The following is a 24291-nucleotide window of genomic DNA, read 5'->3' as shown; positions in this document are numbered from 1 at the left end:
CTGGTGTGTGTCTCTTGGAGAGGCTACTCCCATGATCCAGATGGCACCCAAACGGTAACAAGAAATACTGGATGGAGCTGAAATCAAGCGAGGGTAGCGGAGGCTCGGCTGAGTGCAGAGCAAATCATAGGAAATCACAAACGGAGAGATGTCACAGCAGAGGAAAAAATAGTCAGGAGGGCTCTGCCTGCTGCTCTGACAGCCGTTCTGCACAACATGCTTTTCCTTCTCGTCTCTGGAAGGATGCAGATTTTACGTGCTTAGGCATTCGTTTCTTTATTCACGTCTTCATTCCTGGATGCGATCCTCAAGGAATTCATTTGATAATTAATAAACTTCCTGAAAGCTCATGAGGAGCGAGGCCCAGTGCCAGCACGGCAAGGACTGAGATGCTGTCCCTTCTCTGAGCAGTGAGAGCCAAGCTACGGAAACTGGAAGGTTCCAACTCAGGTTGGAGCCTGAGGAGTGTCAAAACAGGATGCCACGCTGAGCATGTTCACAGAGTGTGTACCATTTTCACAGCTGCGATGCCACTCACAGGACTGAAGGCAAACAACCAAAACCAGACTTCTATTTTGGGGTGAATGGAATTGGACTACTTTACTCATCTCTTGAGTTTTCTTTGTTGTAAAATTTGGGAAATATTCATCTCACAAGATTAGGGGAAGATCAGCCTGGGTAAGATTTCAGGTAATAGCTTCATCAGCATGGCACGTGATGTATAGTAAGACCTCCAGGGGCGCCTGCGTGGCTCAGTTGGTGAGGCATCCCACTTCGGCTTAGGTCATGATCTCACGGTTTGTGGGTTGAGCCCCCGTGTCGGGCTCTGTGCTGACAACTCAGAGCCTGGAGTCTATCTTCGGATTCTGTGACTCCCTCTCTCTCTGACCCTCCCGTGCTCACACTGTCTCTCTCTGTCTCTCAAAAATAAATAAAACATTAAAAAAAATAAAAACAAAAGACCTCCAAATATGTGTCTGCTGCTTTGGATCAAACAGGAAGTCAACAATTTGGCAGAGTACTCTTTAGGAATACGATGATTCGTAGCACCTTTTGGATGGCAGTTTGAGTAATTTTAGGAGTTGCAGAATTGCAGGGTAGTTGAATTAGAAGAGATTGAAGAGATCTCTTAGTTAATTAATCCTGTACTTTTTTTCCAGATGAAGAAACTGAGGCCTCCAACCTTTTCAAAATCATGATGTGAGTGGCACAGCTGAGGTAAAACCTCAAGTTCCCAACTCTTAGTCTAGTTTACTACCAGATCACTGTTCTACTCCCAATTCCACATGTGAAGAGGAGACAGAAAGTCAGAGCAGAGAAACCTGGCACACATTTTGTAAAAAGGAAACTAAGGCCCCAAGAAAAGGCCAGCTTGCTCATACATAAAAGAGCAAGGGAAATGGCTACTTCATAGATCTCCAAAGATGATGCAAGGCAGTGTTCACCAGGAGAATAGATGTGGAAAGCAGCCTAAAGGTTTGGAATCAGGAAATCAGGAAGAGCATTGTCCTCAACTGTCTCTAACTGATTGTCCAACCTACAAATAGTTTGTAAGTTTGTGTCATAACACGTCTTTCCGTATACTTCTCACCCTCAGGCTTTGGTACAAGCCACTCCTTGCGACTGGCTACCCTTCTCGTCCTTGTTCATCAGGGGACCTGCGACACATCCCTACAGACTTAGGTATAGTTACCTCTTCCAAATCTTCTTCCAAAGTCCTAAGGATGGATTAGATGACCCTCCCCTGGGCATCAAACATGTCCAGCTTCACTGGCTCTCTCTTCTCCACTATGGACTAAGACCCCGTAGAAAAGAATTAAGTTCCTTTTATGGGAAATTGTATCTTATTCATTTTTGTATTCCTAATATCTAGAAAGCCCAGAGACTAGCCCACAACAGGAAATGATATTGAATTGACAAATTAAAAAAAGAAACAGAATGAGCGAATGGATGAACTTGTTTATATAAGAGAATAGGAAACTGAACAGAAAGAAACTTGGTGATCGCATGACTTACTAAGCAGAGGGTATGGCAGTCCATATGGTGTTTCCAAATGCTTGGCATGTATGTGTGCGCACATGTATGCACACACACATACACACACTTGCTCACTCACAAAGACTTGGCATTTACTATTATAAACTCAAGAAAGGATCTTATATCCACTCTATCACTTGACCCAGTGAGGCTTTGCAATCAGGGTAAAGGGCCTTTATTCTGATTCCAAAGAAATAGTAAGGAGATGTTCCAGAAAAGGTTATTTTAAAAAGAGAGAGAGATAATCTATCCTTCTAGCCCTTCTAGAATCTGGATGGCATTCATCTGAGTTCAAGTCCTCCCCATTACTGAGATCCATTGGTGGCTGAAGGGTGACAGTAAACCTGTAACATTCCTCACTATTGGAAGTTGAGCCAATATCTGATCTTATCTGACCCCACCCTTTAGTTGCTAGAAATTGTATTCCATACTATTCAACCTCTCAAACTTAATATGTCTAAAGAACCTTGGACTTCTTCCAATCCATTCTAACCTTGTCTTCAGATTTCTGTAAAGACCACCAACGTATGCTTATATGCTTAAGCCCTTACATGTAAAGTTACACTTGACCTCTCCTCTCCCAAGCCCTGACATCCAACCATTCACTAAGAAATGCAGACAGTCTCCAGAAGGTACCCCAGCTCTGCCTCCCTCTCTCCATCTCTTCTGCTGCATTCTCTTTTGCCTAGACTTCTGTTTTTACTCTTGCTTCTTAAGTTAATCTTTAATACAACAGTCACAGTGGCATTAAAAAAATCAGACCAGGCTTACTTCCCTGCTTAAAATGCCCCACTGTCTTCCATTATACTTGCAATAAGACCCAAACTCAGAGCCACTGCCTGTAGGACTGACCATGCCTAGTTGCCACCTGTGTTTGAGCTTGCCTTCCGCTCTCCCCTTTCCCACTGTGCTCTGGCCAACACGGGTCTTCCCTCTGTTCCTCATGGACCACTGGGACATGTCCTTTCCCTTGCTTTCTCCTGTCCCTGTTTCGCTGGTTTCTTCCCAGAATCCAGATCTCAGCTCAGATGTCACATCACTAGGGAGACCTCCTCTGTCCATTCCCTAATTAGGAGAGCAGCCCCGCCTCTCACCACATTATCCTGTTCGGTTTTGTGGCTCGCACTCATGCTCTGTTAGTCTTTTAACTTGGTTGTTGGCAGCCTTTCCCTGCAGGATGTGAGCTGGGCAAGGGTTGGGACCTGTTCTCACTTGTACAGCACCTGAGCCTCGCACAGTGCTCAACGCACGGTGAACCCAGATGACTCTCAGTGGAATGGCGAAGGAATTGATGCCTGAACAGAACAAAGCACAGGTGACCAGACATTGATTCTAGCAGGTGCCTTCCAGTATTGCAGGAACTATGCACCTAAAGCAACAGAGACACTTTGTGCATGCTACTACAGCAAAACAAAAAACAAAACAAAACAAAAAACTTATTTGTTTTCCAGTGCTGGACACCCTATCTCTGAAGACTAGGGACCTTAGGGTAAGAAGATTGCATATTTGATGAGATTCCACACAGAGCTCACAGGCAGAGACCCTCTTTACCTGCATGCTGGCTATGTTCTAGGAAAGACCTTTTTAACCTAAACTAGTTAAGATATCCTGGATTACGTCACAAGTGGTTGAGGTCATTCTCTCTGGTTTTGGTAGATCCATAAAGCCCCCAAATGTACAAGTTACTTTTGATTCATCTCTCTCCCACACTGTGGCATACACTCATTCATTAAGAAATGGTAATTATGGGGCGCCTGGGCGATTCAGTTGGTTAAGGGTCCGACTTCAGCTCAGGTCATGATCTCACAGTTTTTGGGTTCGAGCCCCGCGTCGGTCTCTGTGCTGACAGCTAGCTCAGAGCCTGGAGCTTGTCTTCAGATTCTGTGTCTCCCTCTCTCTCTGACCCTCCCTTGCTCATGCTGTCTCTATCTTCCTCTCAAAAATAAATAAAACATTAAAAAATTTTAAAAAATGGTAATTCTATCTCTAGAATGTATCCCAAATAGTCCATTCCGGTGTGAAGAGAAAGGAATGGTTTTAATATTAATATTAAGACCTCATTCCTTCTTGACCAGGAATGGGTCATGCAGGACAATAATGACAACAGTTAATGTGTAGATGGAACTTCCTCTATATGCACAGACACTATATTAATTCATTTAATTATCACAATGAATACAGCTGCTACTGCTATCTTGAATTTCAGTGGAGGAAACTGAGGGACAGAGCATTAATTAACTTGTCCAAGGTCATACAGCTAGCAAATGATAGCGCTATAATGTTTATACAAGTGGGTGAGCTTTGGAGTGTGTGCTCTGAACTACTAAGCTATGGCAGACGATCTGTGTTTTAAGACTAGGAAAGGAGGTAGGGGTTCTGGAAGGAGCAACCACAGCAGCCAGTTGAGGAGCCCACCCTGCCACAGTGCACCCTGATGTTTCCTGGAGGACCCTGGCCAGATCGCACTGCAACTGTTATCCCTGTAATGCTGACTGGGGACTTAAGGTTAGAACTTTCTAGGTGACTGTGGAAAGAACAACAGAGAAATAGCCAGAAAGACAAGGCTAGGATATTGAAAACTATAGGAAAGCCATAGTATTGGGCTGGTAGCATACAATGAGGGGAAAAAGGAGTGACAGACAGCAGGAGAGCTCCCACCATGCTGGGGAGAAGCCCGGTGAGGCGCTGACAGAGCTCCGTGACAGGCGGGAATGCCATGTGGAGCAAGAGAGAACGTGTACTAAGTGAGTCAAAGTCACCTTAAGTCAATGTCATTCTTTATGTACAAGTTGGAAAGAAAGGGATGCCTCCATCAGAGCCCTCTCCCCCTAGTACCTCCCCCTCAGTCTTCTGGGCCACAGAGTGGGGAAAATCACAGATGCTTTGTTAATTAAACTAGATAAACTTAGTGGAGCATCAGACGGCATTGGGGAGCTTTATAAATCTCCCCTTACACGTATACACACGCACACGCAAGCCGTACAAAAGCAGATCTCGGGGGTGGGGCCGAGGGAGCCGCGTTTTTAAAAACATCACAAATGACTGTTAAGCAATGCAGCGTTGGGATTCCCTGAACCAGATAGAGCTTGCCAAGCAAACTGCTTACTCCCTGGCTCCCAGTAAGTGCTCAGCTAATGGTCGTTCCTTGCCTCCTTTCTAAGTCATTGCAAAAACAGGTTTTGCATGGTTTGGGGCGGGACTGTCACCGCCATATATTTTTGTATTCTCCATGATCAGTCATCTCTCTCTCCTTTTTTACAACCCGAGTTTGTTCATTATTCTTGTGTAACCACTAATAATGGCAGTTAGGGAGAAAGAAAGAGCCTCTGCATGATGATTTACCCAGTAAAGCTGAATTACTGTACCAAGAGAGAATGAGTGTCAGCATCAATGGATATTTATGGAGAAACTGTATATTATCGCTGTGCTCATTAGAGGTGCTGTAGTTAAGGTTCTGTGAATGTTAATGGTCTGTATTAGAGGAATAATGATAGACTCGCAGCAGTGGCAGTGAACACACAACCCTGGACCACATTTTTTCACCACATAACAGATCTCCAAGTAATCCGATTTATTCTGTCCACTGGAGGAGCAAGCATGTGCCGGAGCACCTCTGTCTCGTGGGTGGTAATGGGCTTGTCTCCGCACACGGACACACCCGGTGCAGAGTGCCAAGAACAAGATGGATGGACGCTTCCTGCCTTCTGTTTGCAATCTCTGTACTCTAGTCTCTGAGACAGGGTAGCCCTGTTGGGAAGGACATTCACTGGCTTTGGGTAACGTGGCCCTACATCCCGGTTTGCTCAAGACAGCTCCTGTTCATGCCTATTGTCCTGATGTCATTATTAATAGCATACCCCTTTTGGCTTTTAAAAGTGACCCAGTTAGGATGATAAACTAGGCCACCCTTGTTTTAAGCTCAGAGAGAACTGGCTTAGATTCTTAGTGATGCCTCTTCTAGCTGTGATAAGTGATTTAACTTCTCTCATCTTTAATGACCTTTACAGCAGAGAAGAGACCTACTTCTTCTGGTTGCTTGGGAGAGACCTATGTAGTGCGTTAAGTGCCTATTTCACGAAGTGCCTTGCTTTCTTTGGCAGCTTTCTTTGTGACTACAGGGCTATCCCTGCCCCGTAGTCACAAAACTCTCCTGTAGGTTCAGCCCTACCCCAGGCACTCAGATTACCCTTGATCTTGTTGACACTGCTTAGCCATGGAGAATTAAAGGCACTCTAGTCCCTCACTCTGTATACTGAAGTCACTCCTGCCCAAAGATCACAAGCACCCTAGTGGCTGGGCCAGATCTTACTCTTCCTCCTATCTCCTGAAGCACTTGGCATAGTCCTATGCCTATATAACAGCTCATGATAATAATTATGGCTAACATTTGTTGAGCACTATGTACCAGGAGCCGCTGTATATGTTATACATGTATCGCCTTATTTGGTCCTCAGAAGAGTTCTATGAGGAAGACACCACAGTCATTATGAGTGAACACACGATCTGAGGGCATGCCACTGGTAACTGTGGGGGAAAAAAAAATGTAACGCCTTATTAGTCAGGCTGTAAAGGGTCACACTTCTGTTTTTGTTTTTCTTTTTTAATTTTAAAATGAGAGAGAGAGCAAGGATGCGTGACCGAGGGAGCGGGGCCAAGAGAGACAGAGAGAGAATGCCATGCAGGCTCCATGCTTAGAGCAGAGCCCAATGTGGGGCTCAGTCTCATGACCATGAGATCATGACCTGAGCCAAAATCACGAGTCACACACTCAACCAACTGAGCCATCCAGGTACTCCAAAAGGCTCAGACTTCTAACTGTAATTCCATGTTGGTGCCAAGTAATCTTCCCCTGTTGCTAGTTGGTCATTCAGAAGAATCCAAAAGATAAACCACTTTGCCGAGTTATACAGCTAAGAGTATAAAGCTCTGATTAGCTTCAATTTTTTAAAATGTTTCTAAAATTTATTCTGGAGAGAGAGAGAGACAGACACAGAATCCGAAGCAGGGTCCAGGCTCTGAGCGGTCAGCACAGAGCCCGACGTGGGGCTTGAGCTCACGGAACAGTTGGACACCTAACTGAGTGAGCCACCCAGGTACCCCAAACTTCCAATTTTGTGCTGTTTGACTCCCTCCCAAAGAGCAGGCTCCCAATCTGTGTTTGCCAATTCAATGACAGAAGAACAAAGCCACTAATGGAAAAATAAAAGAATCTCTTCATCTAAATAGCCTACTGCTCCCACCCATGGAATTAGCTAGTGGATTCTTCTGACAGTGGTTTTCACACTACCTTCTTTGGATCTCTTCCTTGCCAGAAACTTCTGTGCTTCAGAAGAGGATTCCAGGTGGGTAGGCCTTGAGGCTTCAACCCAGCTTCAACCACAACTCCTCTTCCATCTGTTTATATAAAAGGCTACTGGGCACTGTTCATTTGAATTAAGGTGCCAGAATTTTATAAAAAGTTTGGAGACAATTTCTGCAGGAGGCTGGTGGCAGGAATTTTAGCACAGCGATGGACTGATCATTGCTTTATCTAGATGTAATTTTTGCCAACACACAACTGAGCAAGCAGGACACCAGGCAACTGCTTATGCAAGCACTTATCCCCTTCCACATTTGCATTTGTGGAAAACAAGTTTTGGGAAGGATTTAACAGCGAGCTGTCTACAACTCTGCTTGATTCCTTCCATTTGTGACAGCCTGGGTTTTCAAACTAGGAAGAAAGAGCCAGATATCATTCAAAGTGATAATGTGACACTGTCCAAATGCGAGTCATGGACTGAGAAAAGAGAGGACGATGAAAGGGATTACTCCTGTCTTCGGCAAGAACCTGAAGGCAGTGGATGGAAAGACTGGTCTACAAACACTCTTAGAACCCAGATATGGAAAACAGCATGTATGTAAAGAGTAGAGAGAGCTATAGGAGAGGAGACAGAGCATCCTGTCCCTATTGCCTGCTGACCTCACCTGCCAAAGCTTGCCACTTCACAGGTAGCTTAGCCCTTGTTTCTCCTACCCCCCACATCAGCAAGATCCTTCTAGACCTGCTACTTTCTAGACTTACTTCTAGACCTGAATGTAATTCATTCAAATATACACATTTCCCTCTGTCCCTCTCCCTGTCTGCAGGGTCTCACCTCAGCCCAGACCTACAGTAATCCTTACTTGCCTTCCCCATAACCTCTTCGCCCTTAGACCCATTCTTGCCCTCCCCCTGCTCTGTGTAGTATGACAAGGGGCTGATCCTGTAAATTACACTGCCTGAGCTCCCATGCCAATTCACTCTCCCTTTGGTTTGGCCAATGGGCGGGGGTAGTTGGATGCTGGCTGGTGGAAAGAGGGAAGAAGCACTGAATTTCTCCCTGGCTCTCTTTAGGCAGTATTCTGGCCATGGATGGGTCCCTCATGGTTCTAGTTTCCACCTTTCTAACACCTTTGTAACTAGTTCTCCACATTAAATTCCCGGTATTAAATTACCGGGTGTGGGCTCTGTTTTTTCCTGACTTCATCCTGATAGATACACATGGATAATCCCGTTAGCTTCTTATGGCCTCTACAAGAGCCAAGGCACCTGCCGCAGGCCACCAAAGTGATGCTGACAATCACAACTCTAACAGTGCCATTCCAGTGGCTTCCCAGCCAACCCCAGGTTCTGAGCACCACATTCCAGGTCCTTCACTCCCTGGGGCCAGCTTCCCTTCATGCCCTGCCTCTTCCTCCTGCTCCCATGAAGGCATCCTGCAGTCCGGCCACCCCAGACTCTTCATCAGCCCCCAGGATATGGTATGGTTTTCCACAGTTCAGTGCCTTTAAACATTCAGTTCCCTCTTCCCAAGTACTTTTCCACCCTTTCTCTGGTGCCAAGTTCCTGTCATCTTTTAAGACTCTACTTCCTGGGTGAAGACATCACTGAACTCCCTTGGGCAAAGCCTGCTGCCTCCCCACTATGCTCCCAGAGCATATGGTAGACAACCTCTTACAGCCTGGACAATTACATGGATTGCAATCATTCTTATACATCTATCTTCTTGTAATAATTAAGGTTCTCAAGCATCTTCTATCTTATTCATCTTTGTATCTCTAGTGAGTAGGACATTTTCTGACAGGTAGGAGGTCCTTAGTAAATCTTTGCCAACTGGATGAATGAATGAATGAATGAATGAATAGAAGGTGTAAGGGAACTTGAAAAAAAGGAGGAGCTGTAGGATCATAAAAGTCATGAAGGTCTGTCACTGCAGGCATGTGGGCCAAACCCAGAGTCAGACATGTTCATCTGTGCTCATCACAAATGTTCTGGAGGGATCTCTGCATTGGTGAGAAGGCTAAACCAGCACATTTTAATGTCCTCTTTAACTCTGACATTCCAGGAATTGAGGATTCTATCTCAGGACAGTTTCGTTAAGCGCTGCAAACCGAAAGCCTGTCTAAGAACATGGGACGGGGCAGCCTTCTCTTTCCTTTGTGGGAACATGCCGATTCAGATTCCTTTCCTTAGTGCAGGAAGACCTCCTCTTGTGTGACATCTATGTTAACGGCATTCCGATAATTATAATTTCTCTACAATGTGGTGCTTAATGAGGAAGTGAAGCTGACAAATGTTCAGACTACATTTAATTCAATTATGAAACATCTTGATCCAGATTTCAAACTAAAGGAAAAACCAACTGCTGAATTGTGAATGAAAATTTATTTGCCATGAAAGATGGGGGCTGCTGGGGGTGGTTAGGAACAGTTGTCCAGAGAATTTCTGCAATTCTTCACTTTAATGGATTGACTCTTCCTACATTTGCAGTGGGGAAATGGAATTAAATCTAAGGCAAGGAAAATCAACTGAATACTGATTGCTGGGAGACAGGGGTCTTGCACAGAAACATAGATGTTTGGAGCGTGGGAGGTAGGAAAGGCTGAATGAGCAGCTCTCTGATTTTTGGAGGGTGGCACCTTTCCTTGAGATTTGTTCTCTGGGACCCACAAATATTTTTTCAACATCAGGATAAAGAAAGCATTGCATAGGCAGAATGAAGGGTCAGGAACAAGTCAGATGTGGGTGTGCCTCATGGAACTTGGGATGAAGGGGAGAGAGGTGTTCACAGCCACCCCTAGGGGCTGGCCTCAGCGTTGTTATAAGGACTCATAAGCAATGAATAATGGGAGACAGAAATTGGCCTCAGTACTGACTCTGACTATGGTGAGGAAGAGGACTTGGGGGCTTTGCATGTTCTTTATTCCTCAAGGCAGTGTGTTTTTGTGGAAATTGTGTGAGTACCTGAGTCACAACAGCTGAAGGTTTAATTTTGGGCTCTGCCACTTACCAGCTTTGTGACTGGGGGTGAGTTATATGACCTCTGGAAGCCTCAGTTTCCTCATGTGTAGATGACATCTACCTTCCAGGTGTGATTACTGAGTGAGACAGGCTGAGACCACAGTCTAGGCTGTCTGTGGCACACAGTATCTACTCAGTTAAGTCTACCTGCTTTTTCCCCAGCTAAGTTAGCTCAGACTCTAGGTGTGCAGGGCTGGTGGGCTAGCACTATAACGCAAAGAAAGGAAATGAAGGGAGCCTTGGACTTCACATCCAATCACTGGGGTGTTTACTCAATACCCCCAGTGTGGCTCCTTTTCAGAACATACCATATAGATACAGAGCCCTGATGTGAAGCTCTCCAGAAGGAAACTAAGGAGGGACCGATTTTCTAAGTACCTGCTCTGTGCCTAGGGCTTGCTCAGTGTGGTGCCTTGATTACAGTGTGTGGTAAACTTGTTTCCATCCAGAGCACCAGCTTCATAGGGCAAAGCCATGACTTACTGCTGTGCTCCTCACAGTGGGCAACTCTAAAGCCAGGGAGAGGATGGTGGGGATAGTAACGGGACCACTCAGGGGCCACTCGACTCAAAGGACTCTGGGGTGCCTGATTTGGCAGCTGAGACACTGGGAACAAGATGGTGAGGTAAACATTTGATGTCATAAACATGGGAAAAGTGAATGAGAGAGCAGGTTAGTGGCTCCAAGGTCCACTAGTACAGTCCACCTTCTCAACATAAGAACCCCTAAAGAACCATTCACCTACTGTTTGAATGCTCCGAGGGCCAGAGATCTCACTATTCTTTGAGAACCGTCCTTCCCTCTGAAAATCAGCTCAGATGGCTTCAGTCTATAAAATAACTGGAGGAACTAGTGCACACTATCTCTCGGTCTTTACGTCCCCAGAGACCATGAAATCAACCCCTCGTCCTCACAGACAATGCTCTCGCAGTGCTTCACGGGTCTCACAAAAGCCCTGAGATGTTGGCAGAGGATGGTCATCATTTCCACTCTGCAGATCAGGAAGAGGAGTCTCAGAAACTCGAAGTGATTGGCAAAGGTCATACCCAAAGGGAGGAAGGGCTCTCAGGGGGAGTCTGATTATTCCTTTCAATATCTGAATCCATGTCTCATCCCCCAAAACTGAATGTGGAGTCCAGCTGGTCAGTTCCCCAAGTTGTGTCCTTCCTATTTACCACTATGCCAAGCCAGTAAGACCCTCTTTCAAAGGCCAAAGAAAGTTCTGCTAGAAACCACTGACTGGTTAGTACTGATAATTATGTCTAGTACAAACACATAAAAGAGTTTAAAACCGGGTGATTATAGGGTAAAGGATAAAAGATCTTTTTCAACCATAAGAATGAATTTAAAAAAAATTTTTAATGTTTTATTTATTTCTGAGAGAGACAGCATGAGCAGGGGAGGGGCAAAAAGAGAGGGAGACACAGAATCCTAAACAGGCTCCAGGCTCTGAGCTGTCAGCACAGAGCCCGATGCGGGGTTCGAACCCACGAACTGTGAGATCATGACCTGAGTGGAAGTCGGATGCTTAACTGACTGAGCCACCCAGGTGCCCCAAGCAATTATTTTTTAAATGTTTATTTATTTATTTTGAGAGACAGTGAGTGTGAGAGAGCTGTCAGCACTGAGCCTGGCACGGGGCTCGATTCTGTGAACCGTGAGGTGATGACCTGAGCCAAGATCAAGAGTTGGATGTTTCACCTACTGAGTCAGCCGGATGCCCCTTAGCCACAAGACTATTATGTGAGGTAGGAGGGGGGGTGACGGGAGAAGACAAATGCTGGGTACTTCTCCTGTGACAATGACATAAGGCATGCTGAAGGTTAGGTCTGTGTCACTGAAACAGTTGACCTGAAGGTTAAGTCTCAACCAAGTTGAGTGCTGCAGGGCATGACAAGGCCCAAAACAGGCACTTCAGCAACCTATAATGTGCCATTCCCCTTGGTGCTCTTGTAGAACCAGAATCATGTTCAAAGGCTAACAGAGTGCAAAAAGTGCTAAATAATGGATGCAGTAATGGGCTGCTTAGCAGACACTTTCCTCTCCACTCAGGAATGTGTCTTCCTGACAGCCCCAAAGAGGCCAGACTATTGGTCCAAAGAACACCAGAAGCATTATCATCTGGCAGAAAGGAAGGCTACCTGTTTCTCTGAGAAGGAAACTGATGATAAATTCTTCAATTCTGAGTGCTACCTAGTACAGGAAGTAAAAACTCAGGAGCCAGAGGGACCTTAATGATATGCCCAGAAGGTGCTGTGCCTGTCCAAGTCCTGCTCTTCCTTCCAGGCTATGCCCAAGTCATTCGTTCTTTCCTCCCTGCCTCTTGAGCCAGCTAATATTCCCTATCAGAAAGCATCAATGCTATTGGAGTTTGGGGACCCTGGCATAAAAATGAAGCCTGTGTGCAGATCTTCCAGCTGCATAGGAAGGGAGGAAATGTATATTTCTGGGAGTGAATGGGATTAATCCTTATCTTGGCTCAGAGTCCTAGGTAAGAGTGGAGGGCAGTGTAGTATAACCCTAAGAACAAATCTGCTACACGAAGGGAACATTATAGGTCCAGATTAGGACAGGCAAACAGAAGCATCCTAACACATTATTTGTGAAAAGGGAACAAGAAAGGGGTTGGTAAAGCTTAGTACCCTAAGGTTATGGGACCGGGAGGGGTAAACTAGGGCACGGATGCACGAATGTTGGAGAGGAAAGTAAAGAGATGGAATTGGCTTTCTGTCTGGACCTGCAGTCCAACTGATCAAGACAAAACTGTGTTCCCATAAGGCGATGCACTGAGGCAGGTAAGAACCACAAGATATGCAATGAATTCTAATTTCTGCCCCAAACTCTGGAATCCAATACACCAAATGTGACACCTTAATGAGGACACCTTTTGCCATGTAAGGTGACAAGGAGCCAGGGACTAAGACTCTAGGACAGAGGTTTTAGAGCTGCATCCCATTGACTTCAAGGCCTGTAAAAATGTATATGGGCACATGTGATTCCCCGACCCCCTTACCCCCCACCATGGGGAAAGAGTATACCATTAAAAGCTCAAAGGGATCAGAACCCCCCAGAGGAGTTCTTTAGAGACAGCGATGATTAAAAGCTATTCCTGATCTCACAGAGCTCACAGAATAGAAGAGTAACAGCTCACAGCTGTTGAATCCCTATTCTGTCCCAAGCACTGTGTTGATTCATATCCTTCAGCTCACTCAGTCTTTATCACAGAAACTCTAAGGCAGGTACTGCCATCAACCCCAAAGCAACGCCTTTAAGAAATTCAAAGTTCAATGGTTCACATGGATTCATTAAGAAAAAGTGATATTGCATTGTGTTCATCGCACAGAGAAGCACTGGGGTCTCCCAGGGGGGCTGTTTACTCTGGTGTGAAAAAGCCTTCCCAGAGGAGGTGTGCAATCACCTAGCATACCTGTAATCGCCTGCTCAGGGTGAACTGTTGGCTGGTGGACCGGTTGTACAGACGACCAATGTTAATGTTCTCATTATATCTAATCCATTTCCCCTTTTAAGGGTTTTACATAAATGCCTCCTTTAATCCTCCAAACAAAGTTACAGGGCAGGCATTACTTTCTGTTTAGAGATTATGTTGCTGAGGTTTAGAGATCGAAAAAATGCTCAAGGACCCTTAGTAGGCAGCCAGGATGAGAGCATGCCCAGGTCTGATGCTGAAGATCTGGCCATTTCTTCACAAATCAGCCTGATTTGTGGTTCTCCCCAGTGACAGTCCTAACTGTTACAGGTTCTGGGTAGACCTGGACCCAAGGAAGAAGGGACCAGTGGTTCTACAGGAACAGGCCACTGGGCAGTTTCCCTTCTTGTGGGAAACTTGTGGAAGCTCTCAGCCTGTCTGGAAGCTGCTTAATATGCACTGATTTCATTGTCTTTGGTTTATTTGTCTTTCCGGCTAAGGAGTGGGTGGTGAGGGAGCAAAGAGTGAGTTCACAACAGAGAGTTCCAGAGCACAGGTATCCCAGGGAATATGCACTCATCAGGGAGGCAGGTCTACAGCGGCCAGCCAGGAGGACAGGAAGATCCCAGAACAGTGAGGGATGAGGGCTGTGGGACATTTCAAGAACCTCTGGAGGGGCGCCCGGGTGAGCATCCAACTTCAGCTCAGGTCACTATCTCACGGTTCGTGGGTTCGAGCCCTGTGTTGGGCTCTGTGCTGACAGCTAGCTCAGAGCCTGGAGCCTGTTTCAGATTCTGTGTCTCCCTCTCTCTCTGACCCTCCCCTGCTCATGCTGTGTATGTCTCTCTCTCTCTCAGAAATAAGTAAATTTTTTAAAAAAAGAACCTTTGGGAGCTTTAGGAAAGTGGGATCAAGTTTCCAATATATACACTATTTTCTCCTCAGAATCATTCGGTATGCTGGGTTCAGTAACTCCTTTGGTAAACGAGAGCAGGGAGGCACAGAGAAACAAGGGAACTTATCAGAAGTCCTACAGGTAGTAAGAACAGGAGCGGAGACACCAAATGCAAGCATCTGCACTCACTAGAGTTGATGCTTTTGACTTGCTACCTCTCTTGGGCTTTTAGAAATGGTGAAAGTGTTTATGGAAAAGTCAGCATCACCCCAGATGCTTCTAGGACTCTGTGGGAGCAGAGGGTTGGAAGCTACTGCCAGCCATTCAGGCAGCCCAGATATTTCCCAAGCAAAACCTTAGCATATTCACTGAATGCCTATTTCAGAGGCAGAAAAACAGGGAATTCCTTTTAAAAGAAAGTGCCAGGGATTTTCATCAATTCCTTCTGCAGGGCAAAGTCATCTATATATTTATTAAACATTCCTAGAGTGGCTGTGTCATCCCTGGCTTTTACATGGCAGGCCCTGGGCTTGCTTCTTGGAACCCAAGGACCTCCAGAAGCTCCTGGAAGTAATGAGCTAGGAGAAGAGGGGGGATGGGATGCTATGGGCTAAATGCTCTTCATAGAGGAAAGATAGGGAGTGGGGCAAAGAGGTAGGGGTGATCTGCTGACGCTGAGCAGAAGAGCACAAAGTCTCCCTGAGCCCCCAAAGCCTAAAGCTAAGCTGGGCTATTAGGAGAGGATGCAGCTCCTTCAGGAGGCTTCAGAGTTCAGCAGAGCTGGACCAGGGGGAGGTAGACCAGAGATCAGGGCTGAGACTGGCATTTGAGTGCTGTGTCAGCCTAAGGAGCTTGGGCTTTTTTTTTTTTTTTTCCTCTCCCCCCAGCTATTAAGCATGGAGACGGTGTGGCCAGACTGGTTAATAAATTCATGAAAACCAAGGTGGCAAATGGAGCATGTTTCCTCACGTATCTAAACCTGTTAGGGGCAAGCGAGGCAATTTAGGCACAAATTGAATTGTAGGGAACTGTGGGATGGGGGCTGAGCCAAACGGAAACACAAAGAACAGACCAGTGTCTCCGTGACAGGGAGGCTTGACAACTGCAGAGGCCTCGGGGAGAAAAATGGCTTTTTCTCCAAGTGGTACTTCATTGCACGCTCTCTACTACCTTGTAGACTCAAGTTTGTGAGGAGGACCCTGCATTCAAATACGCTGTTTCATGAGACTTAACTCACGTTGGCTTTCAGAAGCAGGATTTAGGTGGGGTCTGGTGGTTGCAGGATATTGGGTAGAGGAATGGACACTGATAGGAAGAAACTTCACCAGGTAAAAAGGGAACAGGGGCAGAGGAGGGTAAGAATGAACCAGAAAGACTCTCAACTCAGGACAGAAGGTCAGGTTTGGAAGGGCCAAGAGAAGCTCCTCTTTCCCCTCTACCCACTCCACATTTGAATCCTCCCATAAGTTTTCTGACAGGTGGACTTTCAGGCTCTGCTTGCATAGCTCCAGTGATGGGGAGCTCACTCCCCTAGGTGCCAGCTGTTCTAACTCTTAACAGTCCCGACCACTTAACAGCTCTAACTCTTAACAACTGTTCAGAAAGGTCACTGTCACTTTGGGCTGGCCAGTACAGAACAGTGTAACCCCACGTCCAACCTGTGGCCCTTGAGACTTCCATCTCCATATTTATAGTTCCTTTTCTCCAGGCCAAGTGTTTTACGTCCTTCAGCTGCTGCCCTGGGAATGGGGTTTCAAACTGCCCTATCAATCTGACCTTGAAAAATGCGGATGTGTCTTTGTGTGTCTCTCACAGGGTGGGGTCCAGGACCAATAACAACATCCCAGATTGTCATCTAGACTCACAACAGTCCTGTTAAGGTCAGAGCTGGAGTTCCTGAGGGTGTGTTTTCAAAGCCTGTGCTCTCCCTACCCACTGCTGAGCTGAAGGAGATCAGTGGTGACTAAACATCCTAGTTCTTTTTACATGGGCCATGGTGAAGTCCTATATCCTCCTGAGCAAGAGTCCCCAGTGCTCCTGAATCATGTACAGAGGCTGCCTTCTGCAGGCCACCTGGACTTCCTAAATAGGGGCCTGGCCAAGCACTGACTTGTGACAGTACCACAGAGCTTGGCATTTCCATTTCCGGGAGTCTCACTGGCTGATATGGTCCAGATACAGTGGATCGTGGATCTGCTGGGTTCTTTATTTATTTAAACAATTTTTTTGAATTGTTTTTTAATTCAAAACAATTGAATTGAGAGAGAGAGAGAGAGAGAGAGTGTGAGGAGAGGGTCAGAGAGGGAGGGAGATACAGAATCCGAAATAGGCTCCAGGCTCCAAGCAGCACAGAGCCTGATGCCGGGCTCACGCCCATAAACTGTGAGATCATGACCTGAGCCGAAGTCAGATCCTCAACCGACTGAGCCACCCAGGCGCCCCAAGGATCTTCTCGGTTCTTTGTAAGCCTGCTGCACATGGCATTCTTCATGGTGGTCTGTCCACTGGTGGACCCTTATACACGCCAAAGGCCCTGGCCAGCTCTTCTATGATCCCTCTGAGACCTGTCAACCGCTTTTAAAGTGGATGGGCAGCTCTCTTCCCAGGATCGAGACACTGCTCCCTAACAGATCACGTACAATAGGGTCTTTGGCTGGAGACTTTTGTCACAGAATAACTGAGACCTTGAGACCCTTAGACACAGTGGTTTGCACACGTCAAGTCACGGCCACGCATGGGGCCAGACCTTGGTCCAAACTGGCATCCCTTCCCCAGCCCCACCATTACTTATACCTCCTTCCCTCTGACTCCCTGAGAGTCCTTATCATGCAGGCTCTGGCAAAGCTCTCTAAGTTACGGCACCTCTCCAGAAGAGGGGCTCCCTTCCTCAAGCTGTAGACACAGTCTGTAGGAATGCAGGTCGTGGGAACCTGGCAGAAGGGAGAAGATATACTTACACTTACAGGTTGACTTTTTGGCACATCATAAACACCTTCCTTCTTTTGGCTGGTGGGAACCTATGGAAAAATCAAATGTGACACAGTCAGAACACTTTGATACTCCACTTTCAGAGAACAAAGCGATCACACTTCAACTTCAAGCTGGCTTAGCGTGTATGAGAATGGCCCCTGAGGCCTGAGGATCCCAAATCAAAGGGGCTGCGACAAGTGAAGTAAGAGGCCAGGCTCCTTCCCTGAGGAAAGCCGGATGAGGGAGGAGTGTGTGAGTCACTTGACAAGTGTGCGCAGGATGTCTCTACCATCAGGCTCCTCACAGAAACACTGGATAGGAAGCTGCAGAGACCTCAGAGGTCACGTGGCAGAAAAAATAATCCTCATCTCACCAAAGACAGAAATGAGACTCAGAGAGGTGCTCTGACTTGGCCAAAGCGATTAAAATTAGTTTGCAGCTGAGATTAAGCTGAGAGCCGGTCCTTTAAATTATAGCAAACATCAAGGGCTTAGTAGAAAGAACAGCTTCTGCTGGGATCGCGGACAAGTCATCTGATATTTACCAAAAGTGTCTTCCAAGAAAAGGGACCATTAATGGCAGGGAGAGCGCAAGACAAGGGTTCAGAAAATTCCAATGGTTTTAATATGTTTCTGTATTTGCTTCCCTCCCTCTCTCCTCTTACTCATCTGCCTGGTCTTATCGGGCCACTTGGTAACTGCCACACCCTGAATGGTCACAGCTCCTCTGACTGTCACGATTATAAAATGGGTGTTATTGGCTCTTCTTCTTATTTGGATTACTGGGGGGATGAAATGAGAAAGTAGACAGCAAATACAAACTATTAGGAACTATAATACTGTAAAGTGTTAGAATGAGAGTTTCTTTTACTGCTGACACATTATATAAATAAGGATAAGAACGTATTTTATAATATTAACGACAGTAGATAGGTTGGATGCTTTTGTAATGGGCCAGTCAGGGGTGTTACACTGAAACATTCTGGATTGAAAGCAATCAGTTGTGCTTCCCAGCAACTGGCACGGCGTAGCTCACACCTCCATCCGAGGCATCAGCCTCCAGTGGTCTTCTAACTGCCTGCTAATCTGTGTTTCTTTTCATCAGACTGGGAGCTCCTCACGAGCAGGCACAGTGCCTAGATACTCAGTAGGCAGTTAGTAAATGTCTGGTGGGTAAATGTTTCCTAAGAAATGCAGGGAACAGTGAAGAAAAGGAAAAAGTGTCTTTTAGGCTTGGACCAGCTAACTATACCATTAACAAGAAGGAAGAATTTGGGCTCATTCCTTGAGCATCTTTGCTATTTCCACTCTCATCACCTTCGCTTAAAATCCTTCTAACAATCTTAAGAGCTCAGTATTAGAATCTTCACTTTACGTGGTAGAAAGTGAACCTCAGAGATGTCAGAGAAACTTTTCCAAAGCTTCAAAGCTAGTTAAGTGATGGGATTCAAACCCAGCTCTTTCTGGCTACCAAAAAAAAAAACAACATTTGTTACTAACAGCCGGAACTAACATTGACAGGGCACTTCCTATGTGCTAGCCACTATTCTTAATGTTTGTATTTACACGTATTCTCATGAAGTCCTCAGGACAAATCAGTTGGGCAAGGATGACAACTGTCACAATGTTGCAGAGGAGGGAAATAAAGCCCAGAGAGCATCCTGCAGGTGACTGGGGCTGCCAGAGTTTGAGTTCTGGCAGTTTTCTTTTTAACTACTACATGGTATAGACAGCTGCCTCTAACCCCTGTTCCCACTGTACCCTAGCTGTTTTGACTGCACCTTTTTCTTGGACATCATATTCTACACTCACAGAAGGTTCTGCACACTGCTGCAGGAAACAGGACTAGGAGGGAGCATGGACGAGCAGAAGATGTACTTTCTGAGCTGTTCTTGCAAACCCTAGTTTGCAGGTAGCCAATGAAGAATGTAATTTCTTTGCTCCTGATTACTCGGCTCCCTCTAAAAGGAATCCTCTAAGAATGACTACACAGTCCTTGTTAACAAGGGCCAATAAATTACCAACCCGCACTTGTATTTTTACTGGCTCACCCTTTCCTGAGCAACACGAACAGTATTTCTGTTCCCCGTAATTCACCGCTCACTATGGGCACTTAGCAAGTTGAACCTCAGCTGACTCTCAATTATCCCTGCAAATGGAGGAGAAGCGGCGGGATGGATAAACCCAAACTGTGCATAATTGAAAAAGCTTTGCTGCTTGGCTCTTCCATGGGTGACATATCAATCTGCCTGTTTGTCCTTTAAGATTTATGTCACCCGGATACATTCTTGGGAGCCTTGCCTGGCTTTCTACTCGGCTGGAGCCTTCCTCTGGACTCTTGTAACCTCTGGTACATCCTTCCACTAAAAAAATAAAAGTGGTCAAGCACCTATTATGTATCAGACTCTGGTTTGCCAGGGACAGTGGTGGCGAACAAGCTGGATATAGCCCCCTATTGAATGGAGCTCCCTGTTTTACTGGGAGGAGGTGAGAAAGTAATTGGGCTACTCACATGAGTGTCAAAAGTGCTTTATCTCATACAGGAGATATCAACCCACACTGTCGCTGCTGTAAGCTTGGGCAGGGCAGGGCAGGGCAGGTATTTTGCTAACCTGTTCCCCTATCCGTGAATACTGGTTAAACAGGAAATGTTTAAGGACTGAACGCTTACCATGCATGTGCTAAGGGCAGGAGTGTTTAGGAGACAAAGACCAGAAGAGCCTCGTGTCCTGGCTCTCACCCCTGCCTGGCTGGTCCATTTCAGTGACATGACATTTTAGAGTGATGACGGGTCTCAACCAAAAGAAGTGGGAGATCTGGTTCCTAATCCTGGCTCTGCCACAGGCTGTGTGTCCTCAGAGGGTCCCTTTGTTCTCTGAGCCTCCGATTTCTCATCTGGCTGCTGACTGAGGGTGGGGACCATGTCGTGGTCTGTCATATACCAAGGTGCCCAGCACACACTAGGTGCTCCATACATAATAGCTTCTTGAATGAAGCCGTTAATAGATGTTAAACTACTGTAAAAGCTATACGTTAAGTACTGTATGTACAGTAGACACTTTTAGCTCAGTAACATACTAATAGTGTTAGAGAGGCAGTTTCAGGGTTGAGTGCCGTCGGAGTAGAGACTTGTCATTTTAAAATAACAATACTTGACACGTCATGGGCAATTAAAAATTATTTTCGAACCAAAGAACTCAAAGAATATCTGTGTGGAAAGCTGCAATCTTGCCCTCATGTTACTGCTGACGTACTGAAGAATTACCAGGTTTTGAAGCTGAGGCTCTGGCCTTGGGCTCAGCACTTAAACCGGAGGGCTTGATTTCCCTCCGTTTAGAATGATAGTCATCAGAGCTCTTCATATCTTACTGAGTCAATGCAAGGGTCAAAATTAGATGAGGTGTGAAAAACCCTTGTACTGCAAGGTTCTGCGTTGCTTTAAAAAGATGACTGATAGCTTTTTCTGATGCACACGAAAAGAAAGACAATTATTATTATTAATCCGGTTTGGAAAATGACACTGCTGACCCTCAAAGAGAGGTTACACTTACGCAAGAGTCTCTCCCTCCCTTATGCAGGAGTTATAAACAGCCAAGTCAATTGAGGTGGCAACTTTCCGCTAGGCTCCCTGACGAGATGAGGTGAGCGAGTCAGGTTCTCCCTCACTTAATACAGCATCATAGGACCTCTTGAGCAGCATCTGATGCTGACAATATTCTCAGGAAGTAAAGGGAACTAACATTTACCCAGAACCTACTATGTATCAAGCGCAGTATGCCTTCACATCACTTCTGGAAGCAGAGAATACAGCATTCCTAATTTTATAGCCCGGGAAATTGGGATAGAGAAGTTATGTACTTCATCCAAGGCCACAAAACAGCTAAAGGATTAGGCCCTGGGTCTGTCTGCCTCATTCCAGAAAGCAGGGAATGGATTAAAATCTGGGGCACCTGGGTGGCTCAGTTGGTGAAGCGTCCGACGTCGGCTCAGGTCATGATCTCACGGTTCATGGGTTCGAGCCCCGTGTCGGGCTCTGTGCTGACAGCTAGCTCAGAGACTGGAGCCTGCTTCGGAGTCTGTGTCTCCCTCTCTCTCTGACCCTCCCATGCTCACGCTGTCTCTCTCTCTCAGAAATAAACTTAAAAAAAATTTAAAATCTGAGACTACCTTGGGCCAAGCTGAAGACTAAGAAACACTGCAGCCTTCTCAGGAGGAATAGCTGTGGAATACTCATTGGCCCTTGAAGCACAAAGAAGAGTGAGGCTCCTAATCACAGCTCCTTAAAAGCTCAGCCTTATCTTTGGGCCCAAGAGCTTATCTCGAGTTAAGCAAATTGAGGCCCAGCTGACTGGCATAGCAAGAGAGGAGAACAGAGGGTGATAAAATATTCATTTCCTTAAATGGTACCTTCCTGCTAATGATGGACAGCTGGGAAGATCCGGAGGTCACAACTGTTAAAAACAAGTGTGATTTTTAGATAGTGACTTGGAGCCTACACGGAATCTAATCATGAAACTCTGCGTCAGGATATTCTGGGCTGAGAAGAGCCTTGGGATTCATGCATTTACCGGAAGCAGAGAGACTTGGCTGGGAGTGGGGGTTCCGTCTCTTGTAGCCCTGTGACCTTGGGCAAGACACCTTATCTGTGTGAGTCTCGGGGTTCTGTCTGGAAGGTGGGAATGATGGTGCAAGCCACAGTCTTGTTGTGAGAGATAAGGTATTGCATGTAGACGTCAGCCCTCAATAAATGTTAACACACACACACTTTCTAAGGGTCTTGTTGCCCTGTAAAGTAAGTGAACCTGTTTCTTTAAAGAATCCCTGTCCTATGATAGGCAGTAGTTGCAAAAAGCAGCCAAGGACCTTGCCTAGGAGATACTTCAGTCTTAGTTGCTTGTTTTACAGATGAGTAAGCTGAGACTCAGAGAAGGAAAGGAACTTGAGTTGGTACTTGTACTATGATTCTGAATCCATACACTGTGTGAGTCAGGATGAAGCCTCTTCTTTACATCCTTCACACGATCTTGCTCCATTCTCATGCCAATGTGTGAGTTACAGTGAAACTACTCCCCTATCTTACCACTGGGGAAACTGAGGCTCCGAGAAGACAAGTGTCTTGCATACCACCACTCTGCCGAAGGCAGTTGGTGGTGCAGTCAGAACTGGAACCCCATGCTCTGCTTGCCTAGACCAGTTCTTCCTGCACACAGGCTGTCCTGCACCCTCAGCTATCTCCCATGGGGCTCGGTGGGTGCCCACTAAAATGGCGTGGTCAGGTTCAGAAACCTTGCACTGAGAAGCCCCATTTTGTCTTACAAGGTGCTTTTTCTTCAGAGGATGACTGGTTAATGGTTCCTTTGGCCTCATATTCAGACACCACAAGGTTGTAATAATTTAAAATCTGAGAACAAACATGTAAGTTTTCCATTTGAAGTTGGAAACTGTGTGAGCACTGATTTTAAACAAAACTCCAGAGCACAACGTCACACTTGCATCCAATCCAGACTGACCCAGTGGAGAGAAATACTGAAGATTATTACTCCACGGGGCTGGTTTACACTGAGCTATTGGTAGTACTGATGTTATACTTTGGTCATTTACAGTTCTGTGCATTTGATGGAAACGGAAAATCTGTTTTACTTTCATTACACAAGTAGTGCATGCCCAAGGCAGAATAGCAGACCACACAACTGAGTGAGTTAAGAAAATTAAAATCACTTATTAAATATGCTAAATTTGTTCCCCTTCTTCCATAATGTTTATATTTCAAATTAAGGCTGAATTTCTAATTAGTAACAAATTGGATGTTGTCATATTTGTCTGATGTGTTGCTATGGTGAAGTTTCTCAAACTCTGATGGGCAAGCATGGGGGAGTTCGTGTGAGTCTTGCTTTTACTCACACTGGGTCTGATCTCTGCTCTAAATGGCTGTACAGCCCCTGGGGAAGCTACTCGACTTCTCTGGGTCTCAGTTTCCTCTCATAAAAGTGGGATTAAATACCTGCTTTATAGTTTGTCAGAATGAAGTGAGTCAAAACGTGTGTGTGGGGTTTGTCACAGAAGCAGACATTGAAAAATATTAATTTACCTTCCCTTCAGGAGGAGTCACACCTTGAGCAATATTTCCTTTCATTCAGTTAATATTTCCAGTGCTGTGTTCCAAAGGCGTTTGTTTTGGAATTTGTCCCTTATTTTCAGTAGTGCTTTTTAAAGAAACGTGATGAACCCAGTCTTTTGAGAAGTGAAGGACCCTTCGGTATCATGGATAACAACCCTCCAATGGGTTACCTTAGTAAAATGCAACGTTTGATTCTTAAGTCAGTTGGACATAGTTAAGGTCCATTAACAATTAAAACATCGCACTCCACTGGCCATTAAGCATTTCTACAACAAGGTGTGAAAACTTCTGGTCAATTGGGAAAAGCCAACCACACGAAGGTATCGTCCATGAGCCTGAATGGCAGAAAGAGCTGTGTGACCATGTGAGGGGAGTGCCCTCGGTTCGGAGCATCTACTGGTATTACGGTAAGAGAGAGAAGCGATTTTATACCTGATAAATGTTTTCTTCCGTTTCGGGATCACGGATTGGCTCGTGTCCAGCCTCAAACACAATGTACTATTACGGAGCAGCCAGAGAGGAAAG

The 24291-nt window shown here is 45.8% G+C and overlaps 1 protein-coding gene across 1 annotated transcript in view; it reads right to left on the bottom strand.

The window, feature by feature from the left end:
• DAB1 (DAB adaptor protein 1) overlaps positions 1–24291 on the bottom strand; it is a 282513-nt gene that overhangs the window by 41635 nt on the left and 216587 nt on the right. Inside the window, exons 7-8 of the mRNA XM_039238907.1 lie at positions 24199–24264; positions 17637–17696 (exon numbers count right to left, since the gene is read on the bottom strand). Coding sequence (XP_039094838.1) covers positions 17637–17696; positions 24199–24264 — 126 coding nt within the window. The remainder of the gene's footprint in view (positions 1–17636; positions 17697–24198; positions 24265–24291) is intronic.

Source organism: Hyaena hyaena, unplaced genomic scaffold (genome assembly GCF_003009895.1).
Source record: "Hyaena hyaena isolate Hyena2069 unplaced genomic scaffold, ASM300989v1 scaffold_5, whole genome shotgun sequence".
Classification (NCBI taxonomy): Eukaryota; Metazoa; Chordata; class Mammalia; order Carnivora; family Hyaenidae; genus Hyaena; species Hyaena hyaena.
Note: the sequence above shows the minus strand (reverse complement) of the source record. Positions and strands in the feature narration are given on the sequence as shown.